The sequence below is a fragment of the Indicator indicator genome, chromosome 20 (assembly GCF_027791375.1).
Source record: "Indicator indicator isolate 239-I01 chromosome 20, UM_Iind_1.1, whole genome shotgun sequence".
Classification (NCBI taxonomy): Eukaryota; Metazoa; Chordata; class Aves; order Piciformes; family Indicatoridae; genus Indicator; species Indicator indicator.
The window spans coordinates 17,717,152-17,741,034 of record NC_072029.1 but is presented as its reverse complement, the minus strand read 5'-3'; the positions used below and the strand labels follow the sequence as shown (position 1 = coordinate 17,741,034).

Below are 23,883 nucleotides of genomic sequence, written 5' to 3'. Positions count from 1 at the left end.
CATCTGTTTTGGATTAAGACCAAAAAACCAATCACCCCTCCATGGCAAAACCACCTGCAGCTCCAGGGCTGCTGAGGAAAAGGAGGAGGGATGGGGGGGATTGCCTCTCCCTGGCCCCCATAGGCACATGTTGTAGTGAATGATTAACTTTAGGCTGAGGAACTGCTTCATCCAGGTTGGGTTTTTTTTGACCTTTTAGGGGACTATTGTCTCTGGGGAAGCTGTTGGTAAACATAATTAAGGAGGGCTGGTGCAGGACTTTGAAGGCACAGCGTGTGCTCCTGTCCTGCTACATGTTCCTGTGCAGTGCTGTCGAGATAGTGAAAATCCCATCACTGGGGGGGTTTGAAGCCCGTGTGGTTTCTGTGCTGTCTGCTGAGGGCTGTTGGGAAGGTAGGTTTAGTGTTTTTTCCCTTTTTGTCAGAGACTTAAATTAATTTCAGACATGCAAAAGAGAGTGAGAAAGTGCTACGGTTACAAAGAACCAATTTAGCTGGTGGAGGAGTTTCAGCTGGCAGGTTCCTGTCACTGCTGTCTGGCACCCCAGTATCTGCACTTTCACCATCCCAGGGCTGTATGTGTCTGTCCCCGTGACATACAAATTTTAGGGATGCTTTAGGTTTTGTGTATTGCCTCTGGTTTTATTGAAGCACATTTCTGGGTGTCTTCCCTCCTTGCCGGAAGGAGTTTCTGGGCTAGGGCAGCATCTCCCCCACTGTGGCTGTGCTTTACACACAGAGTCAGAGCAACACACTCCTCCAGCAGCAACTTGGTTGACCACTTTGGGTAGTTTCAAAATAAGGTGGCAGTGACTTCTGCAGAAGCAGGAGCATCTGATGTGGTGTTGCCCATGTCTAAAAGGAGAAACAGTCCATCATTTATGCAAGAGCGTCCCAGGATAGGTGGACTCTGATATCCATTAGCCTATGGTCGGCAAAGTGTGTATCTTTTTCAGGAAGACAAAAACCCTACAAGCTTTATGAAAGCAAAGGTTAAAAGATGCAGCAAAGTTGTTGGTTGTTTTTTGTTGTTGTTGTTGGGTTTTTTTGGTTGTTTTTTTTTTTGGGAGGGGGGAGGTTTGTTTGATTTGGTTTGGCATGCATTTGTTTGTTTGTTTTCTTCCTAAAATGAGCAGGGGAAAAGCATGTAGGAAATTTAGGAATCTAGGCAAGTACAGAACTCCTTTGTTTTTAATTAGCTGCGTTGTTTTTAATTGCTACTATGCTTGATACATAACCCAGCCTAAACAAGAATAGCTTATTGAATGGGGGACTGACTATGAAAGGCACCGTGAGGAGAAGGGCTGTTCTTCACAGTTGATATATTTGTATTTCAGTGCTTCATTTAATAAGTCTGTTTCCCCAGGGGGCTGTAGCAAGTAAATCATGCCAACAGATTGTTCTCTGCAAACTGGCTTATTTTTGTAATTAGCAAGATGTTAAAGCTGTAACTGCATAGAAAGTGATCTGGGTGAGGAGTTAACATAAAAGAATTAGTAAGCAAAATGTAATACTTATTGTTTGATAACATTTGTGTTGACTGAATTGGTTTCTGGTCAGTTTGTTGTCTCTGGTAGTTGGGTTTTCTGCAGCATAGTAAAATGAGAGGGAGAGAGATCAGCAGGTGCGCACAGCAAGGGTGGTGAGGAGTGGGTTGTGGGGGGAGCGTTTTTTGGGCATTGCACCTGCATGGCCAGGTGGACTTGGTGGAGAAGCCTTGATGGGGGTTAAAGCCATCCTGCTTGTCACCAGAAACTGCTATTATTTCCCTTGCTTGATTTTGCTTTTCTCCTTTGTTTTCCAGTTATATGAAAAATACGGCGTCACCATGAGTGGAGTATTGAAAAGGAAGTATGAAGAGCTGGGGGATGACACTACCTACTGCTCCTCTTCCTCCTGCTCCCCTCTCTCCTCCTCAGCATCCTCGGGCTGGGAGTCAGATGAGGAGAGCTCCCATGGAGAGCCCAAGCTCAGCTCTGCCTTAACACCAAGCTTCACCCGTGAGTATCCCTAGCAGCCCCTTTCCTGGGATCAGACATGCTTCTGGTAGCACGGTGGTGGATCAGCACCATGCAGAGACTCCCTTGGAGCACATCTTTACAGGTGGAAGCAGCCATAATGCCAGCTCCCTGTCATTACACCAATGCAACTTGGTGTTATAATCAGCCAGCATCCTTAGGGTAGTCTTCCTCACCCCTTCCTCCCAGCATTTATAGTTCCTTTATATTTTTTTTTCCTGAAGTCCAAATGTCCAGGAACAGAAACCCAAGGCCCATGATGTGCAGAGGAGTGCAGGTGCCTTCAAGCCAATGCTGTAGGACGATGCCACCATCCTTCAATTCCCTGTCAAGTTATTCCATAGGCAAAAACTAAAGAGACAGCAAAGACCCATAAGGCTGAGTTTAAAAAATGATTAACCAGTAGTGTAATTACCATTTCAGAACTCGTTTCCTCCGTAAGTTGGGTACTTTGCCAAAGAACATGACACGTTTAACATTGCCTCCGCTGTTAGTACAGCTAAATGCTATTTTGTTTTCCCAGCAATATCAGTTTTGAGAGCTTTTAGGGAAACACAAAGAAGGCAAGGTTGTAAAATTCTGTATCTGCCATGTGAAGGGAAAATTAAAAAATACAATAGGGGAGCATCTTCACAGAGGAGAAATAGTCCAGCCTAATAAATTAGACTGAACACCCACTGTATGTAGCATTTAAGGTCCACTTAGCAGACATATACAAACACACAGTGGTCTGAAAAGGCTTTAGAAGTCTTGTAATAATAAAGAGTCTCATTCTTGCTTGTCTTCCCAGGTTTTGTGACATAACAATGAACTTTTTGTGTTCTCTGGCTCAATTGGAAAAGGGTCAGGAATGGGAAAACCATTTTGGAGGAGGGGTGCAGGGAGAGAAGAGCAAATGCCAAAGAGCAGCAGCTCAGCCGATAGATGATGGTGGTGGTTAACTTGCCTTTTGATAAAGAGCTAATGTTTTAGAAGATTGACTCAAGGTTGTTATGAAAATGCAACGCACAGCGCAAAGATATCATCAAAGCGACTGCAGAGCCCAGTGTGAAACCCTCAGCTCTTTAACAGAAGCTGCTGATGCAGCTGGGTGAACATTTTTTTTTCTTTTTTTCCCTTTTTTTTTTTTTTTATATGAAACTGTAACGCTGTCTTTTGGCAAATGAGGCTTGTGAAATGTAGGTGCAGCTAACTGTCCCATCTTGCACTTTCCCAGCCTTTGGGGCCAGCCAAACCAGCCGAGCCCACTTGAGTTTTTGGCTGCCTCCCCACAGTAGGGCTGCCTGTGATTCTGTCACCCAAAGGCTATCCTTTCAGGGTTATTTTATCCCATGTTTGGCAACCAAGACATCCATGCACCAGCAGAGAATGGAACTAAAAAATCCCACCCCTGAATTTGCGTGTAGCTGGCTCTCATTCCTGAGACACTCATGTAGCAGCAAAAGCATCTCTGTAACCCAGTGCCACTGCATTTTGCTTTGCTTTCCATGGCCAGCAACGTTCATGGAAACTCACTTGACTCTGAAGCTGCCCTGGCTAATTAGTCCATCTTCATCTGCTATGTTTGCACGTGCAAATGTGCAGAACCAGGTATCTCTAGAGAGTCTCTGCTTTAAATGGTGTGTAGCATGTTTCAGCAGTTTAAGATAAACCAGAGTCATGTATTGCCATGTTTACCCTGGGATCACCTGCATAGAGATTAACATCTTTGCAGCTGCTCCCAAACGAGTCTCTGGAGAATGAGCTACAGATTCACAGTTCCTCCCAGTGGATGGTGAAAGGAAGTACCAAAAAACCACTCATTTTGCCTATTTTCTGCCCTGCTACAAAAACTGGAGCAACACTGTGCTGGAGTCTTAGTGCTCTGGCATCCTGGGAGCAGACCATGAGCTCCTGAATGTGGAGCAGGGTGCTTGGGTTTGGAGCAAGACAGGCATGCAGGATGGTTTGTTGCTTGTTCTTTATGCTCTGCTGCATGTGAAGAATAAGCAAATGTATGTTTCCTGGAGGAAGTCAAGCGAGAAGGAGAAGCAGCAGCTGTTTTTTAGGGTGAATCTGATCAGTGACTCTACTGCATCAGGCCTTGGCTTAGTTTCCTCCATATTCATCCTACCTTTGAAGTGTTAGATGCTAAAATGCCACAAGCCATCGAGCAACATTGTAACCTTGTCCCATCGTGTCCCTTTTGAGAGAATAATTGCAGGTCCTGCCTGTTTGTGGTATTTACAGCCTGATTATAATACTTCTAACCTGCCTGCAGGATGGCAGTACTGACTTTGTGCCTTTTTTCCCTTCTCCCCCCACTTTTAGCCACATCTATCCTGAAGAAATCCAAGCGACTAAAGAAGAACAATGTGGAGTTTGACCGGGTCACTGTGTTTTACTTCCCACGCTGCCAGGGGTTCACGAGCGTGCCTAGTCGCGGGGGCTGTACCCTGGGGATGGTGAGCAAACACAGCTCCTCCCGGCAGTTCACCCTCGCCGAGTTTTCAAAGGAGCAGGAAAATGTTCGTCGTGAGAAACTCGAAGAGAAATTGAAAGAGGAGAAATTGGAAGCACTGAAATGGAAAGTGAGTAGGAGCGTGGGGTTGGGTTGGTGAGGAGCTGGTGGATATCGTTAGTAAATGGCCCATTTTTAGTAGGAGCCTCTCTGAGACCTGGGGGCATTAGTCCTTAACCCTGTTTGGATCTCCAAAACACACAGGCTCCAGTGTGGGATTTTCAGCTCAGTTCTCTTCCTTTGAGAAGTGACTGAGCTCCACATGTCAGGTGACTGTCAGGTCTTTGGGGGGCTCTGACACAGATATTGGTCCTGGGGTCAGCCACCATGGAGGGCAGATGTTTTCTTTTTTGTTTCTCCTGACCTCCCAACAGGTCCTTAATGCTTTGCCCATTTTTTTGCCCCTAGCTAACCATGAATGGCACGAAAGAATCAGAGGAGGCTAACCAGCTCACCATTGAAGACATCTCTGATGACGACATCGACGTCAGCAACATGGACATAGAGGATGGCTTCTTCCTTCAGCCCTACCCTGCCAAGAAGAGACGTGCACTGCTGAAAGCCATGGGGGTGAAGAAAATTGACAAGGAGGAGAAGCGGGAGCTGCACAACATCCGCCTGTCCCGTGAGGACTGTGGCTGTGACTGCCGGGAGGTCTGCGACCCAGAGACCTGCAGCTGCAGCTTGGCAGGCATCAAATGTCAGGTACTGCCCTCGCCTCTGGGCGCAGGAGAAAAGCTGCAGCTCCAGTTGATGTTTATGTTAAAGCAGCAGGGTTTTGAGCAGGCAGGTCAAAGTTAGGGCAGCCTGTAAAATGTATCTGTTCCCACCTGCGCTCAAAGCAAAACAAGTGAGAAAAGCTCTTGGAGATGTTCCCTGGGCTGCAGAGCAGACACTGCTCAAAAATGCCTGCTCCCCAGGTCACACATGCAGCCATCCCTGCACTGCCACTGCAGCTGTGAGGATGTGCCTGAGCTCACAGCCTGAAAGTGCCTACCTCATCCATTCCCAGGAACCCTGTATCTGCTTTTCCTTCTGTAGGTGGGCCACGTGGGAATGTCTTCGCTTCTTGCAAATGAAAGCTTCTTGCTCCTCATGCGAGGCTGCAATTTCTCCTCCTCTTTGTTTTCCCTTGCTGTGTGTCACAACTCCCAGCACTCTCAGCCAAACGTGGGAAAGTCATCAGTCCCCAGCTAGCAGATCCACCTGTAAAGTGGAATAATCCCTCTATATTCCATTAATTTACCGTAGTTTTCGTTTTATCTTTTTATGAGTGCCTGCCCAGCTGTGCTTGGGAAGCCATACTCCCTGTTTTGGGTGCCACTTGCTCCCTTCATGTGCTCTTGGCAGGCTGGGAGCTGTGTAGGGTGGGAGCACCCAGGCAGACAAGTGCTCCGTGTATGCGTTCCAGTCCCCCTCTAGTGGCTGCTGTTAACAGGGACATAAAGGTGCTGCAGCCGCCTGTTGAGCAATTTGTCCTTGGCTCAGTGAGGGGCAGAAGCTCACAATATGAGCAAGGTATTGAATATCATGATGCAATATATAAAAATTCATATTTTTCCTCGTGTCTCCTTTTGGAGTGTGATATTTTGATTTTTTTTTCATAGAATTATAAAATCGTTTAGGCTGGGAAAGACCTTTAAGGTCATGGAGACCAACTAACCTAGCAGGGCCAAGTGCACCACTAACCCATGTCCCTAAGTGCCACATCTGCATACCTTTTAAATACCTCTAGGGAGGGTGGCTCAACCAGTTCCCTGGACAGCCTGTTCTCAGGGCTTGACAACCTTTCTGCTGAAGAAATTTTTCCTAATATGCAGCCTAGACCTTCCATGGTGCAACTTGGGGACGTTTTCTCTTGTTCTATTGCTTGTTACTAGGGAGAAGAAGGTGACCTCCACTTCATAACAACTTCCTTTCAGGTAGTTGTAGAGAGCAGTAAAGTTTCCCCTGAGCCTCCTTTTCTCTGGTAAACAACCCCAGTTCCATCAGCTGCTCCTCATAAGACTTGTGCTCTAGACCCTGCACAAACTTTGTTGCCTTTACTTGGACACGCTCCAGCGCCTCAATGTCCTTCTTGTAGCAAGCACCTGAACACAGTATTGAAGGTGTGGCCTCACCATTGCTGAGTAAAAAGGGACAATCACTTCCATGATCCTCCTGGTCACACTAATGCCGTTGGCCTTCTCTGGCCAACTGGACATGCTGCTGACTCATACTCATCTGACTTTTGGAACCTTTAAACTTCCGTTATTGTATGGAAATTTAATTTTTAATTAGTTTTATTATTATTGTTATATTTTTAGTCTGCTTTTAAACTCCTCAGCTGGTACTTGGTTTCCTAGGATGCAGGCTGTAAGTGGTTTCAATTTAGTGCTGCCAGGTTTGGTCCTAACCTTCTGCCTCTGTTTCTCCCTGTGCCAGATGGATCACACCTCCTTCCCCTGTGGCTGCACCAAGGATGGCTGTGGCAACACTGAGGGCAGGATCGAGTTCAACCAGGCCCGTGTGCAGACTCACTTCATCCACACCATCATGAAGCTGGAACTAGAGAAGCAGCAGCGGAGCAATGAGAAGGTGGTGGAGGCTGAGCTGCCTTTTCGGGAGCGGCTCTCGCCTTTGGGATGTGCAGCAGGGAAGGGCTCTTTGGAAGAGCGTGCTGTGCCACTGGCTCCTGCCTTCCAGTTCAGCCCTGACCTGGAGGCCCTGGGAGAGAACAGCTGCAGCAGTGACATGACAGACTCCTCCATCTCCTCCCATCCGAGTGAGGACCTGGAAGAGCCTTATGAGAGCCTCCCGTCTGACAAATCCCAGTCAGATGTGGACGATGACGGTTTGGCACGCATCCTCCACTTCAACGACTCGGATGCTGAGGAGGAGGGTGGCAATGGCCAGGATGACCTGAGCTGCTTCCACCCTGCTGACTTCTTCATTGAGGACCACAGCAGCGAGGCCAAACCTGTCCCTGGCCACTTGTCCCATCTCTCTGAGTGCCTGGACGAGAATGCTAACCAGGACAGCGGGGGTTTGCTGGAGGATGCTGCCCACGAACGCTGTGATGGGCTGTCCTGCTGCGCCTCGTCCCCAGCAGAGCCCTGCTCCAAGAGCTATGCCGACCTCAGCCTTTCCTCTGACTCCTTGGATTTCTTCCAGTCATTCTCAGACTATAACTTGGGACCCCTTTACAACTCCTTAAAGGAGTATGAGAACCTTGATAACTTCTCAGCGTTACAGTTTCAGTTGCCTAATTTCCCTGGCTTCCCGCAAGCTGGAGATCAGGGCTCTTGTTTCTTGGAGTCCCTCATTGGTTTGTCCGAATCCGTCCCTGAAACCCCAGCCCCTTTCACAGACAATCAACTTTTGGAGGATGCCATCAAGTCGTCACTGATGGAGACGGTGAAAGTGTGAAATGCCCATGTGGCTCAGGTGGCAAAGACTTGTGCTGAAAGAAAAAGAGAACAACAATTGGATGAGCAAATGAAATCTGAAAGGATGATGGGCTATTCAAAAATAATGAGGAAACAAAACACCCCCAACAAAAGACTTTCTAAGGAAACAAACTATTTTTGGTCTTTATAGAACTTAGACATTTTAACATACTGCAGCTACAATCAGTTCTCTTCGCTGTTTGTGCAAAAATTTCTAAGCTTTCCTGATGGTTTGTGGTGGGGAGGGAGGGAGGGAAAAAGACTTTCGCCTATGGATTTCCTTGTGTTTTGTATGAAAAGACCTGTTGAGAAATGCTCCTTGCTAACCTTGCCAGTTGTACACTCAGCCCCTTCTAGAAACGTTTCAGTGTTGCAGGAACTTTTTAAGACAACTTTTTTGAAACTGTATTTATTGTGGAAAATTTGTGGTTTGGCCCAACGTTGCTCTTACGTTGAAATCAGCCAAGGTTTACAGAAGAGATCCATACACTTTATACAGAATCGTTCTTCATCTATTTATTGCTAAAGTTCCAGAATTTAACTAGCCACCGAAGCTTGAACTAGCATGAAACCTTATTTAAATTGGTAATACCTCAGATGTATTATGTGTACAATCATTTTTTTTTTTGCATAATATATCTGTATTTATTTATTTTCTACCTGTAGTACATGAATAGCACTGTGGTTTATCAACAACCCTTGTGGAAGGGCAATAAGGTCTTCAGCAGCACCTGTCCTAAAGACAACCCTGGGGTTTTTTTTCTGAATCTGAAAGATGTTGACTGTTTGGTCTTCACTTTACATTTCTAATAGTGCAGGGTAGGAAGGGAGGGACAGGGGAAGCATTCATGCAATGTCCTTTGATTTCTATCAGCCCACTAGTAGACATGATGATGGTGTCTGAGCTCCATAATACTGCCATGGAGAGCAACACAAACAAAACTTTCAACTGGTCAAGAAATAACATGAACTAGCTGTTAAAGAAACCAAAAACCCCACCACAACAACAAACCAAACCCTTTTTCATAAATTATTTTCTAATTTATTAAATTTCCTAAGGATTTGGCCATGGTTGACCTGATCATTATGGTGCCTGAATGTGCAGAGGAACCATTAATGGTGGGGGTGTTGGAGAGCAAAGCCAACAACAGCAACACTTTGCTCATGCTCCTCAACAAGTGCTCCTTGGGATTCTCCAATGTTGAGAATACTGCAGCTCCAAAATCTAGCGGGTCAGACTGTTTATACTATTTGTTTTTTTATATAGGCAAATCAAGTAAACTAGATGAATAGGAAGGTTATTGGATTATTTATCCCTTGAGTATGATTTTAGAGGGAAGAAAAATTAATGCCTCAAGACAAAGCTGAAAAACTTGAAGGCTTTGTTTTTTTTTAAATGAGAGGAAATCATCATGTTTAAAAAGGATATTAGAGGCCCTCTTGTCCTTTTGCTGTTGAAATCAGTCCAAGAACATGACACTATTTGGCCACAAGATGTAACTGAACATGAAATCTGTACGTCAGTGGTACACTAAGTGCCTGTGCCAGCAGTATGGGAAAACAAACCCAAATGACTTCAGAACCTTCTGGCTTTAAATCTGCACTTGGAAAACATGAAGTGTGGTGATGGGAGTGATTCCTGACATTACTGGCACCAGGAGTTGTCGCAGCACCACTGCTGTGGGAGCTCCTTGGCTGCAGAGTCACCCAAATAGGGGTGAAAAATTCCCATAAGTCATCTATTTGAGGATTTTTCCACTGGCCAAGCTCTTTATATCCCCAGTGACAGGGATGGTGCTTTTTGGGTACCTGCTGCTCCACAGGTGCCTCATGCAAAGCTGCTGGCAATTTAGGAAACATCTGGTGTAGGAGTATGGCAAAGGCTGGGTGGTTTGGGGTTTTTTAATCCTTATTATTATTTAATTATACATCTTCTCTGATATTGGTCAACTGGGAAGCGGAGCTGACCCACCATGGTCATGAGTGGGTGGCTCACCCTATGCTCACCACTGCATCCTCCCACAAAGCATTGCCTCTGGGGACCTCCCCACTGGGCAGGAGGGCAACTGTAGGAATACTACTGGCAGATGGAGGATTTCCTGGAGAGATTATATATATATATAATTATTATTATTTTTATTTTTTGTTGGTGTCATCATCGTTTCTTTAGACTGAAAAAAAAAAAAAATCCCCTTCAGTTATCTCCTAGGTGGTAGTTTCTATCCTTCAGACTGCATCCCAAATACTGACAGTTGAAAGTCTGGTACTGTTCTGTATTTATTGGCACTAATATATTTTGTAACATTCCTAGGTTTCTCTGCATATATATATATTTATATATATAAAATATATACTTATATTTTATATATATATACACACACACACTTGTTTTTTAATGAATGATGGGGATGGACTCCTGCCTTTGTGGATTTTTTTCTTTTTCTATAATTTATTCTTTTTATTTGTGTTGGTGCCAAAAAAAAAAAAAAAGAAAAGTTTTTTTTTTTCTATTGTTTTATTTTGTTTTGTTTTCATCCCCCCCAGGGCACTGACTTGTAAATATATTTTTTTTGTTGTTGTTTTTGTTCTTCTTGGTATCTGTGTAAAAAGTTGCCTGTTAAACAGTTTAAGAACTGGGTATTTATTGACACAATCTGTAATTATCTAATGTATTGATTGAAACGCTTCAGTTTCAACATAGCTTTATTTTAGCTTTCTTTGTGTATATATTGTGATTATGTTGCTTAAAGGTACAAGTTAAAAAAAAAAAAGCTTTATTTTTACCTTATCCATTTGCATTTGTTTATAAAAAAAAAAAGCATATTTGTCTACAGCTGCTGTCTCTCATTTCATCAAAGCAATATGAAGAAATTTCCATTACACTTTCAATAAAAGAATTTTGTTTGAGTATGGCAGCACCTTTGCCACCTTCATTCTTTACTGTGGCTCAAAAATGTGGATGACATTGTGTACACTGCACTTTGTCACAGTTGTCCTTTTTTTGCTTGATTTTAGCTTTTTTGGTCTCTTTTTGAAGCTAATGGGTGTCTTGGGGTTTCCAGAACAAATTCCAAGTTGGGACCATCCTATGAGGGCAGGAGCAGCCCTTGTCCCTGACTGGCATCCTCCAAGAGGCTTCTCCTGAGCTTGGCAACCCCTGTTGCTTTTCTCAGTCTCCCAAAAGCAGCCCAGATAAGAACAAACTCATGGAGAAAAGGCATGGGGGAAAGCCTGGAAAAGGGAGCACCAGCATGGGGCCAGTCCCATAGTGGGAAACCAGCTGTAGGGTCAGTCCCCAGACTGAAGGGGACATCTTTCCTTGAAGAGGCATGAAGCTGAGGCAGCTCATCAATCCCAGCAGAGTCCTTTTCCATACATGGCAGCTGGGTATGCAAAGACAAGGGGGTGCCTCCACGGTGTCCCCAGATTCATCACAGCCTCAATGTAACCTTAACACCAAAATGTGGCAACACTACAAAAGCCCTGGGAGGTCGCATGGGAGAAGCTCTTGGGGCAGTGGGAGATGAACAAGGCATAGCCCAAGGGTATCCTCAGAGTTCATCTGAAGATGAACTTCCTCACAGAGGAGCACCCAGCTATGCTTTCAAATTCTAAGCAGGCCAGGAGAGAGTCTGGGCTGCTTAAGAGCAGTTTCTCCCAGGGCTGGGACTTGAAAGGACCTTTTTGGCAATTTGCTTAATTAATTTGAGCTAAAAAATGTGATTCAACCTCTTGTTGGCAGAACTAGACTGATGTCCTGGAGAAATCTGAGGCTCACAGGATACCTCTGCCTATTGAGCTGTGCTATGGCAACGTCCCTGGTGCATCACCACATGCTAGCACGTGGCAGTTGTCCTGCATGAAAATGTTTGTTTAAGTTGCTTCCTGTTCCACCAGTGTCACTTTTTTTTTTTTTTTTTTAAACCCTACTAAAAATGGCAAAATTGAGTGCCTGAAATAGTGTCTATCCTTGTTTCCTCAGCTTGCTTGGCTCATGGATGCTGGCTGCCCATCTCCATGAGATGATGGAAGAGAGTGATGGTGGAAGTATTCCCATAGCTGAAGGGCATATAGAAGAAATCTTGGGAATCTCTGAAACTTCATTCTCTTGTGTGCTACAAACCATTTCTTGTCACCCCATGGGCCCTTTGGGATTGGAAGGATGCAGCTAAAAAGAAGCATCACCAGCGCCTTTGGGGAACAGCAGGGAGAATACCCTTGGTCCTGGTCAAGGCAGGGAAATAAGGAGGGGGTGAAGATGTGTGCCAGCCTGTGGTACAAAGCTGAATCAGGCCCAGAAACCTGGCTGAGGAAATGCATACCTGTCCCGTGGGCTTGTGTTCAACAGCACAGGCATAAATCATGACCACTGGCACTGACCTGAAAGCAAGGGAAATTGACCCAACAATGCCATTGTCTCATTTTCCATTGGGAATCCATTTCTAACAGTTGCCATCTGCCCCTGGAGCAGAGAAGCTCAATTAATTGAATAAACTATTTGTTACAAATTATTTGCTCAGCCATAAAAGCAGCAATATTGAAAAGAGTCCTGTCTGTGGCTGCCCTGCAAAGTGTGGTGAAGCCCAGCCCCAGCTTCTGCTCCCAGAAGGATGTGTCTGGATGTAGATTTTTTCTCCTATGGAGTTCATGCCAGTAATTCCCTCTTACATTAAATATTTTCCGACTGGGAGGGGCATACAGCTCCAGCCATCACACTTGTGGGTTTTATACTCACAGTGATGACTTTGTGCCGTTCCCCAACAAATGACATCATGGCCTTGCAACCCACCACCCCCAAAGAATGGTGATGGAACAGCCCTGAGGTGCTGAATCCCATCAACCAGCTTCTGGCATGGGAATCACCTGAGTGGGGTGTGTCTGTCCTGCTGTCTGCAGAAGGTCAGCCATGGCCAGGGAGCAGACTGAGGGTTGCATCTGGTTTCACCACTTTAAGATGCAGCCCCATGAAAACGTAGTGGCAGGTGGTGGTACTCCTTCCCATCATCACTGGGAACTGGTGATTCATTGATCCCAATTAAACCCGGCTGTACACTCCCCACCTTGCTTAGGGCTTCATCACCCTCTTTATCTTCACTGATTTCTTTTCTTCCCCCTTCACACGGCCACTCTGTGCACCGTGCTTGTAACGCCCAGAGGCACAGAATTACTCATCGCCTGCTTTCGTTTCGTTTTCAGATGCCTGCAAGAGCTGAAGCCTGTGCGCAGCTGCCAGGCTAGAAAGCCTTTCTCGGCAGGTGGTGGAGCAGGCTCCGGAACAGGGATGAGTCAGCCGACCAGCCCACGGCCGCTGTGGATGGGGACAGGCCCTGACGCCAGCCCCTCCAGACCTGGCGCCGGGCGGCAATGGGGCACCCGAGGGCCTTTCTCGGCAGGAAATGCTATAAAATGATAGACAGGATGGAGTTTATCTCCAAAGAGGAAAAAACCAAACTAGAGGCTCCAGGGCGAGGTGAGGGCAGAGGTGTTGGCTCTGCAGCAACGGGGCATTTCCACGGGGCATGGCAGGGCTTGTGTCTGCTTTAGAGGCAGCAGCTTTGGGAGGAAACACGTTTTCTCTTCACTTGTCTGGTTGATAGAAGAAAAAGGCAGGTTTGCACTGCATGGCTGAACACTGCAGGAGGTAAAATTGCCCCATGTCTGCTGCAAAGAGCACAGAAGTATCCCAGGTTTGAAACCCTTACCCCTAGTCCTATCACTACTCTCCCTGATGGAGAGTCCCTCCCCAGCTCTCCTGTCAGCCTCCTTTGGAAGGCTGCTCTAACGTCTCCCTGAAGCCTTCTCTTCTCTGAGGTGAACAACCCCAACACTTTCAGCCTGTCCTGATATTCAACATCACAGAAGTCTTCACTGCCCTGTCAGTAAGTGTCCTCTTCACCAAACCAACCCACATCACACACTAGAATTAAAGCAGTTTGATTTCTGCCCCATGTGAGGGTCCCTCTGTCATCACCATCTCTGGAGGAGACGTGAGTCCTTAGCATCTGGAGAAACGATGATGCTAAATGCATTGCATAAATGTAAATATTCTTGCTTCAGTGTTTTTCTTCTGCAAAAATTCCTGCTTTGCCTGAGCTCTGGCTGACAGGACACTTCAGATAAGCTGTTAGTAGAGAGAACTAAGTTTTCTCCTTCACAGCTATGACCAGAGGAGTCTGCAATGCTGCTTAATCCACACTTTGCCGTCAGCCTGTTTTGCACCAGTAAGCCTGCTGCCGAATGGCAGTATTGCCATCTACTGGGCAGCTGCCTCCTTCACCCAACTTCTGAGGTGGCCACATTGCTCTTGGGCAACACCTGTCCTCCTCTGTGGGACCAGAGACAATGTGTATCTCAATAAGATATCATATTAAAAACTAAAATAAAACAAAGATTAAATCATAGAATGTGTTGAAAGGGTCTTTAAAGATCATCTAGTTCCCAACCACCCATCTTTTTTTTTTTTTTCAAAGGTCTAGAGGAGAGGTGCAGATGTCCTGGGGCATAGATGTGTCTCCATGGCTGGCCCGGCACACACATCCACAGCTGGAAGAAAACTGTCTTCAGAAGGTAAGTGCTCAAAAAAACTCATAGCTACGCCTACACTTTGGCCAGGGAAGCTGTGTGAGGGACCAAAACACCTGTAGCCGGACATGTTCTGACTCCATTGCATTAGGAAGCGCGTGAACCCCACCAAAGCACAAATATCTGTGACCTGTGAGCTGAAATACTTCGGCATGAGCATGGAGACTGTGGAGACTTTCAGGTTGGTACAGCCAAGGTAACCGAAAGGCTCAGCATGACCTGGGGACCCAATTCATAGAAACATATAATTGTTAGGGTTGGAAGGAACCTCAAGGATCATCTAGTTCCAACCCCCCTGCCATGGGCAGGGACACCTCACACTAGATCAGGTTACCCAGAGCCACAATCAGCCTGGCCTTAAAAACCTCCAAGGATGAGGTTTCCACCACCTCCCTGGGCAACCTCTTCCAGTGTCTCACCACCCTCATGGTATAGAACTTCTTCCTCACATCCAATCTGAATCTACCCACTTCTACTTTGCTCCATTCCCCCTAGTCCTATCACTACCTGACAGCCTAAAAAGTCCCTCCCCAGATTTCTTGTAGCCCCCTGAAGATACTGGAAGGCCACAATAAGGTCTCCTCGAAGCCTTCTCTTCTCCAGACTGAACAGCCCCAACTCTTTCAGTTTGTCTTCATAAGAGAGATGCTCCAGCCCTCTGATCATCCTGGTGGCCCTTCTCTGGACATGCTCCAGCACGTCCAGATCCTTCCTGTAATAGGGGCTCCAGAACTGGAGGCAGTAATTCCCTGGAGATCACATGAGCCACACACCAGGGCTAAAAATTACAGGAGAACCCTGCCACCAGGAGGAATAACATAAAATGACCTTCCTCCAAAATAAACCTGCTGAGATACCCTGCTTAGGAAACTATCACCTATTGCACTCCCCTGGAAATAAATACTTGGCTACTACTTTGGAGTCACTAGCAATGAGAACTTAATGGTCCTTAAGTGCCTTTCATAGTCAAAGCATCCCAAAGAGCTTTCCAGCAATGAAAGCTGAATATCTGTCAGGAGGCAAGGGAGCCCGTTGTAGCTGTTAGACATAGTCCCAAATCCCTGTCTCAAATCACCACCATTTTTGTCTGCAAGTGATCAAGTGAATGACTGGGTGAAGGTACAATTGCAACTGCAGATTTTGAGGGTTATTCTGAAAAATCATGGCAGCCCCAGGGTAGGATTTAGATAAAGTATCTATAGCCAGAACACTTCTGTTCAGCTGTGGTGTGACCGAAGTCTCCATTGTTGACCTTACCTCCGTGTGGGTTTAAAATTCCCCAGCTCTGTTGTGTTTTGGCCCAGCTGAGATGCTCCAGGGTATGAAGACATCTTCATAGGGCTGGTGGAGGTAAAAAGGGACCTCAGGAGAGCTGTGCCCCTTTGATATGGAAGGATGGGGTGAGATGGGATGTCCTCAGAAATTCCTAATGGCACTAACCATTGTATTTGATCCCTGCACTCCCTAGCTATGTTTCACATCTACAGCCTTGTCTCCCCAAATAGCTTAAGATATTGTAGCCACTCTTTACACCTCACCTGAGTACCCTACACTTATCAGGACCAGCCTCAGGAGATGTCTCCTCTTGCTGCAGTTGTCTCCTTTTTCTGCTCCCCCTAATGATGCAGGAAGAATCAGTTTTCCAAAATCTAGTTCATTCCCTGATTTAGCTTCATCCTCACCACCTAGCTTTGAAGAAAAGGATGAGAACTCTAAGTATGAGCATTAGAGAGATGTGCCCAGTTGTGTTTTCCTAGTATCACTGGATATTAGGTGACTGTGACACTCAGTATCCTCACACAGTAAAACCTGCATGAAGCATGCCATTTTTCACAGGCTTCCTGAGGTGTGCTCCAGGGATCACAGCTTTGCCTGGCAGCACTGAGGTACCAGTAGCTCTAGCAAGGCTCTTGGACAGTGAGAGGTAAATGAGGCACAGGAGAAGCACATGCACCCTGTCCATGTGCTGCCAGGCTATCAGCTTCCTCTCATCCTACACAATAAATCATGGCTGAGCAGCACAAGCTGTTCCTGTCATCAAAATGTGGAAAGAATAACTTGTCTTGGCACCAGGGACGTGATAATGGCCCTGAATTAGAGCTGTACGTCTCAGGCACCTGATTCTTCTGCTCCTGGTCATGCAGCCTCATGTTCCTCCTCCTGGCTGTTGCAGTAACAGGTCCAGGTCTTGCTCATGCAGAGGAAGAATTTAAAGGAGCAATGTCCAACCTAGCTTTCAGAGCAGATTGTGACAAGAGGTTTCAAATACCTGATGACCATGGCTACCTTGTAGAGACCAGGGGCAGTTACATGGCTGCAGGCAGAGACAGGGACAGCCTGTTCCTCCAGGTATGAACAGAGGATGGCTGTAGTGTTTTGGGTGGTAGCAAGGCACATGAATACTCAGTAAATTGCTAACAGAGTCCCAGAGTGCTTCTGGCCTAGGGAGAAGCAACATCCCCAGCCGTTCCCAGCTCTGCTCAAACCAGGCCAGGAAGGAGGATTTGGGACTCTGTGTGACATCCCCAAACCCCTCCATGGCCCATGCAATAAGCACACAGAGATAGACTCCCCTAGCCCAGGCATCAGGCACTGCAAAACCACCAGGCACTCTGAGCACTGAACTTCACATCATCAGAATAATTCTTGGAAGTAGTTTTTTTAAAAAAAATCTCATTTCCTAAACCCTTTGATCTGTGTCTTATTAATTCCTTCTGAAACTCAAAGGGAAAATCTTGAACATAGCCAGGCCAGGATCTCAGATGCCAGCATGTTTCAAGTGCTCTTATAAGGGACATTACTCCATCACTGAGCCTAACAGATCCAGGCTCTTTCAGGAGAAGTTAAATACTTGAACTTGATAAAGCAGCAGGCTGTCTTGAAAGGACCCAGAACCATGCAGTAATTTTAAGGGATAGGAAAGTTTTAACTTGTCAAAAGAGGAGAGTTACCAAACTACTGAGCAGCCAGGAGACACTGCCAAGTACAGTCCAATAAAGCAGAGAGCTAAAAATACAGCTGGGACTCCACTTCTTCACAAGCCTGAACGCTGCTGGTTTCGTTTTCGGTTGCGCTTGCTGTAATAAGGAAGATTTATCTGTTTGCAAGTCAGACCTGTGGGTAACAGCAGTGAAAAGCAGCTCCTGTGTGTCACAGCTTCTCTGTATGCCTATGAGCAAACACCAAGGCCAGAGTGCAAGGCTGTCATTTTATCATTCTTGGCCCAGAAGCCTTCTTTCTTAGTTGGTGATAAGTGTACTGTGTATCGCTTTGGTTTGTCAATGCCCTCTAGTGGCTTTTGGGGAGAAGAAAAGGGCATTGCCAAAAAGAGAGGGGGGCTGGCAAAAATCCTGCTAGCACCCAGTACTCTGCATTGGTGAGGCCACACTTTGAGTACTGTGTTCAGTTTGGGGCACCTCAATAAAAGAAAAATATCGAGGTGCTGGAGCAGGTCCAGAGAAGAGCAACTAAGCTGGTGAAGGGCCTAGAGAATAGGGTTTGTGAGAAGCAGCTGGGGCAACTGGAGCTCTTTAGTCTAGGGAAAAGGAGGCTGAAGGGAGATCTTATCACTCTCTACAGCTACCTGAATGGGGGTTGTTGTGAGGTGGGTGTTGTTTCTTCTCTCAAGTAACTAGTAACAGAAGAAGAGGGAATGTTCTCAAACTGCACCAGGGGAGGTTTAGGCTGGATTAGCAGATTTTTCTCCACTGAAAGGGTTGTCAGGCATTGGAACAGGCTGCACAGTGCAGTGGTTGAGTCATCATCCCTGGATGTGTTTCAAAGCTGTGTAGATGTAGTGCTTGGGGATGTGGCTTAGTGGCAGACTTGGTAGAGTAGGGTCTGTGGCTGGACTCAATAAACTTGAGGCCACATTCACACTGAATACAGCAAAAGAATCACATCTTTTGACTGGTCATGCTCTGTTTGATGTACTTCCAACATGCAATTTACCCTCTTGGCTGCCAGGGCACACTGCTGAGTCACATTGAGCCTGCTGTAAACCAGCACCTCTAGATCCTTTTCTGCAGGTCTGGTCTCCAGCCACTCCTCCCCCAGTTCATACTCATGCCCAGAAATGTCACATCATTGCTCTGCTGACCACCCCTGCTGCTGGTGGGTTTATCCCTATGGGATCCCTCAGCAGAAAACCCCACTGTGGTAATTTTCTGCAGGGTGGTTTTGGTGCCAAAACAACGGCCCTAAAGAGTTGTGCTTGCTGCCTTCAACCCAGCCCCAGGTTAAGGACACAGCCATCACTTTACATTGTCATGAAAGGCTGTGTCACTTGCTGCAGCCTCCTTCCCTGGTGCCTGGGTCTGAGCCAGTACAAATACAGCAATGGCTCACTGGTTGCAATCACTGATAATTTATTATACTCTTAGCCAAACCTTGCAACTCATAGTCCGAAGAGATGAAAGAAGAGTTGATGAGCAGAGATACTTCTTCAATTCTAGCCCTCTCATATTTGAGCACCAGTTGATTCCTCTCTAGAAACCCCCATTTTCCTCCATAGTCTGGAAAACACAAGAGGTAAATTCAGTAGAGAGTGAGAATAACACGTCTCCATCGCATGGAAGTGATCTGAAGAAGGGGCCAGGGGACTGCTCAAGCAACCTGTTCTCACCTACAAAGCTTTAGAGACCACAGCAGTCTTCTTCTTCCTTGCAATGATTTAAAATACCTCTCCCCACTTTTCTTTCCAGTAGGCCTTGTATTTTACAGCAGCATTTTCACAAAGCCATGCCCTGTGCCTTGTGTTCCTTGTGACAGACATCATTTCTGGGAGCAAAAATCTCATTGCTCATTACCAGATGTAAAGCTGAGAGTGCACAGTGCAGCACCTGTAGAGATGCTTTATGTTTGCTGCATTTGCCACAGCAGCAGCTAATGGTTTTCTGCAGTAAGGTTTTGTCTGTGTGAATGGTAATGGTCACTGTTTGGACAGTTCCTGCTTGGCTTGAATTTCATCTGTGGTCCTCAGGAGAGCATTTCAACTCCAAGGTGGCAGCTTCCTTTGACTACACCAGAAGTACCATTGAATATCCTGATTTTAGGCCTCCCTAGATCTCTCTGTTCAACTCCTAATGGTTTAATAAATCAAAGACTGATTCCTCTGGCACTCTCTTGTCCTCATGGGAGATGCATCAGGCTACCTTGCAGGCACAAAGCAACTTACACTGTAGATCCAGTCCACATAGGCTGACACACGTGTGAAGACTGTTGGCTTCTTGTAGGTGTTACAGTAAGGAACAAGCCCAAAACTGACAATCCCATGGACTTCCCAGTGATCGTCTCTGTAGCAGCTGAGAGGACCCCCAGAGTCCCCCTGCATCAGAGGAAGGAGTGGAACATGTTAAGCTAAAGTATCTGAGCAACTGAGGAATGACTGGACAGGATTGAGGAGCAGCTGGGAAGAAGAAAAGTGACAAGCATGGAGGAGCACTGCCTAGCCCAGGATGCAACATGACAGCAACATTGGAACAGTGGTAAGATGGAAGTCCTACACAACTTTACCCTTTGGATGAGGGCAGAGAGAACTGCCAAAGCCTCAATCTAGTAGCCCACAGGATCTGGTCAATGGGATATGCTTCTGGAAGAAAGGGCAAATCTCCCCTCAAAATCAGAAGAGAGATTCACTCTGAATATTTGTGAGTTTCTGTCTGCTGGCTGGTTGGTGGAATGTGGAGCACTCTGGTTTAACTATTCAGCAGAAGGCAGCACAGGGGCCAGGATTTGCAGAAAAACTATCACAACAGGTGAAGAAATGGCAGAAACAGGTCCCAGCTGAAGCAATAGCAAGGTCATATAGGAAGGAAAGAGAAAGGGGGGAGTTTGAAAATCTTCAGATAGTAACAGTTCTTACACTGCATCCAGCCCTTGTGCCATCTCCACCTGCACAGATCATAGTGGGTTTTGCTTGAGAACCCCACCAGTCGTCCTGGGAGCAGATCTCATGGCCAATCACTGGCAGCATCACCTCCTGCAGTCTGTCTGCAATTCTGCCATCCGCTAGCAAAGAAAGGGTGAGACTTTGGGAAAGGGTGAGACTTTGGTCCAGGAGCTCCAGGGGCTGAGGAGGAACCTGCCTCACGCAGCCTTACCTGCACCGTGGTCCTCTGAAACCAGGAGGAACCCTCAAAACTCCTCCTTCCCCCTTGCTTACCACTAACCAACCCCTATCCAGTTACATAGCAGGGATAGAAATCAGGCAAAATGTCTCCTTGAGGTGGAAGCACTCCCATCTCAACAAACCCATTGGCATAGCCAGAAGATTTGAGGTGCAGCAGGGCAATGTCATAGCTGAAATGGGATAGAGGTAAAAGAGTCTTTACTGAAAATCCTCAATTAGTCATGAAGCAGGTGGTCCTCACTCATATCTGATTCCTTATACAGGTCTTTAGCCTCTGTTGAGGATGGACAAGCACACTGCAAACATCATTAATTAATCCTTATGGCTATCACAGGAAAATGTGATCAATTAGGAGAGAAGAGGCCATTAGGTGCCAAAGGGCTAAACCCCAACCCAAAATCTCTCTCTGCCTTGCAGACACCCAGCCTCAGAGTGAATTTCAGTGGACTCTGGGTGGGCAGGCATGCCTCTGATTTAGGACAGTCCTTCAGCATTTCCTTGCTGGCAACTTTATCAGGCACAAACAGCGGTGTGACCCTTGGCAAGCCTTTGAATCTGCTCTGCATCCTGGATCCATCTGCGAGCCCTCTTGTTCCCCCATCTTGGGCAAAACAGGACTGAGGTAATCCACACAGACACTGTGTTACACTTCCACAAGAAAAGGCCTTCTGGGAAACCTCCACTGCATCATCTTGCAGTGCTTCCCACAAATCCAGCCTCACTGGGAGCTGGGCTGAATGAATGCTAGTGGGACAGGCTGCCAAGCATCCTTCAGCCCGTCAGAATAATTACCCATTGTCAATCTCACTGGGATTCCAGCCATCATGAATGAAGATTCTATCCACATCAATACAGTACTCAGTGCCCTCCTCCTCCAAGAGACTGTGCTCACCCAGAGCCACTCAGTAGTTTGTTCCTGGTGGCCTGAAAGTGAATCGCAGAATATGTGATGAATATAAATGAAATGTAAATGGGATGTAAAAAAATCCACTCCCCACTGCTAGCTCTGCAGTGTAATTCCTGCACCACTGAGACCTTGCACCAATGTAATCATTCTACCTTCCACCAGAGGATTTTCAATGGACTGTAGCTACAGCTGAACTCAATGAACTCAATGGTCTTTTCCAATTTAAATGATTCTAGGATTCCAGGAGTCCATAAATGCTCTTATGAATTAGGTGAATGGTGCCTGCAGTTTGCTGAAGTAAGTGAAAGTGCAGCATCAGCAAACCATGCTGAGCTTGGTCTTGAACGAGAACATTCATTTTGCATCTCTGCATCTGTCTGAAATAGAGTTTAAGGATCAGCTTGTTACACTTTACTGTAAGGGCACCCACCAAAGGCATAAGTAGTTAAAGAGGAGTGTTGGCTTACTGGTGGCACACTCTACTGTTTAGGTGGTGCATATTGGACATGTTGCAAAGCAAATTGTACAGCGTGGGCCATGAGTGAGGAAATGCCTCTTGTTCAGTCTTTCCCTCTCTATGGAGGTTCCTCAACATGCAAATGCTCATGCTCATGCAAATACACCTCCTCTTATGCAAATCAGCAATCAGCTTGATTTCCACTCCCAGGAAGTCAGCAATTAATATGTAAAATCAAGGCTAAAGCAAACTGAGTTCTCCAGTTCCCTTGATTAAGTGTGCAGGGAAGTGTCCAGCTGTGCAAGGATTGGTACAAGAGGGGAGCTCGGAGGATGAGAAGGGTCTGGCTCCCATCTGCAGCAAGAACAAGGATTAGAACAGAAAAGCTTTTTATCTTACTCACATGCTGAGGCAATGGGCTGCAGTCAGGACCCACTGGCCACTGATAAGGGTTCCACCACAAACGTGAGCGTAGTACCCTGAGGAGTCATCGTAGGCAATCTGAAGAGATACCTGCACCAAACAACAACATATTTCACACCCAAGCCATGCTGTGCCTCTGCAGAAATGATATGTGTGCCTTTGGACAGTGGAAGCTGTCAGTATAAGACACCAGAATTACCTGCCACTCCCAGTTGTGTGGTTTGGCCTCATAGCCTCCAATTACTCGTCCCGTTTGTACATCCTTCTGAAGAACATCCCTTAGGGGACTTCCAGAGATTGCCCCTAACCACACAGGGGAAAAGAAAAAAAAAAAAAAAAGGCAGCACAGTTTGTCATGTGGATTCCTAAAGAGCATCAGTCACCATGGGTTACTGCCAGTGAGAACCTCGTGCTGTGCAGGGCAGCCACCTAAGCAAGTCTGAAAGATCCAGTGATTGAGACTTGCATGTGGTGACCCTGCGATTGCTCTCCATCCTGGAGGCTGTCTTTAAAATCTCCATGGTTGAAAAATGCCATAAAAAGTTCTCACATAAACTGACTTGTTTCCCATACTCCCTACAACCCCACCCTAACTGCCAGGTGGTTGTGCACCAAGCTAAATCACCTTTCTTTCAGGGTTGAGGTTTCCACTCCCCTGCCCCAGAGAACTACCAGATGTTTCTCATGGAGATCTTGTTCTCACACTACAGACAAAAGCTTCCAGCCAGAACTGTTGTGTCCACATTAGGTTTTGCCCTAGCACAGTAACTATAGAGAAAAAGATGCGTAAGATTTAATCTGCACCACATAAAAGTTGAGAGGTTCATTCTTCCCCATCTCAAATATTTCAACTGCAACTTACCCAGGCAACTAAGAAGAACCAGAAACTGAAACATCTTTAGTTGAAGTGGTAGCATTTTACCCCGTGAAAAAAATCTTTTTATGCTAAAATAATCTGATAAGAAGCTGTGTCTAAATTTGTGATCAATACTATTTATCTATACTCATAACTTATTAAACTGATCAAAAATTTTCCCTATATGGAAAAAAAAAAAGAAAAAAAAAAGTGGGAACAGTGAACTCTTCAAGGCAGAGCTCAAGGTTAAACAAACACCTCCACACTGCACAGTTCCCACAGGGCCAGGAAGAAAAAAAAATAAAAATTGGAGTGCTCTCAGATCAAGTCAAAACCAAAGCAGGCCAAACCCAGGCTTGAGAAGCCAACACTCCAAACTAGCAATGGTTGATGCAAGTGTTGTAGTGCCTTGTAAGAAATGTACCTGTCAGTCCAGCTGTCTGCCACTCTGTCCAACATGATCTTTGTCAACTAGACAAAAAGACCAATAGCAAACAGGGAGAAGTGTAACCACTCAGGGTGGCTCAGTCTTGGTTGGACATGTTGAACCTTTTTTATGATTTTTTTCTGCTTTCTCTTCCCT

At 46.1% G+C, this 23,883-nt stretch overlaps 2 protein-coding genes across 2 annotated transcripts; one reads left to right on the top strand and one right to left on the bottom strand.

Moving 5' to 3' along the window:
* Positions 1–445: 445 nt before the first annotated feature.
* CSRNP1 (cysteine and serine rich nuclear protein 1) lies at positions 446–7,937 on the top strand. Its single transcript, XM_054390137.1, has 5 exons — positions 446–457; positions 1,804–1,999; positions 4,328–4,587; positions 4,926–5,222; positions 6,942–7,937. Exons 1-5 carry the CDS (start codon positions 446–448, stop codon positions 7,923–7,925), a joined length of 1,749 nt encoding a protein of 582 aa, XP_054246112.1. The 3' UTR covers positions 7,926–7,937.
* Positions 7,938–17,561: 9,624 nt separating this feature from the next.
* LOC128973715 (chymotrypsin-like elastase family member 3B) lies at positions 17,562–23,015 on the bottom strand. Its single transcript, XM_054390104.1, is given in 6 exon segments — positions 17,562–17,624; positions 19,704–19,853; positions 20,391–20,536; positions 20,691–20,827; positions 22,425–22,534; positions 22,995–23,015. Coding segments are annotated over 6 exon segments (627 nt in total).
* Positions 23,016–23,883: the final 868 nt, after the last annotated feature.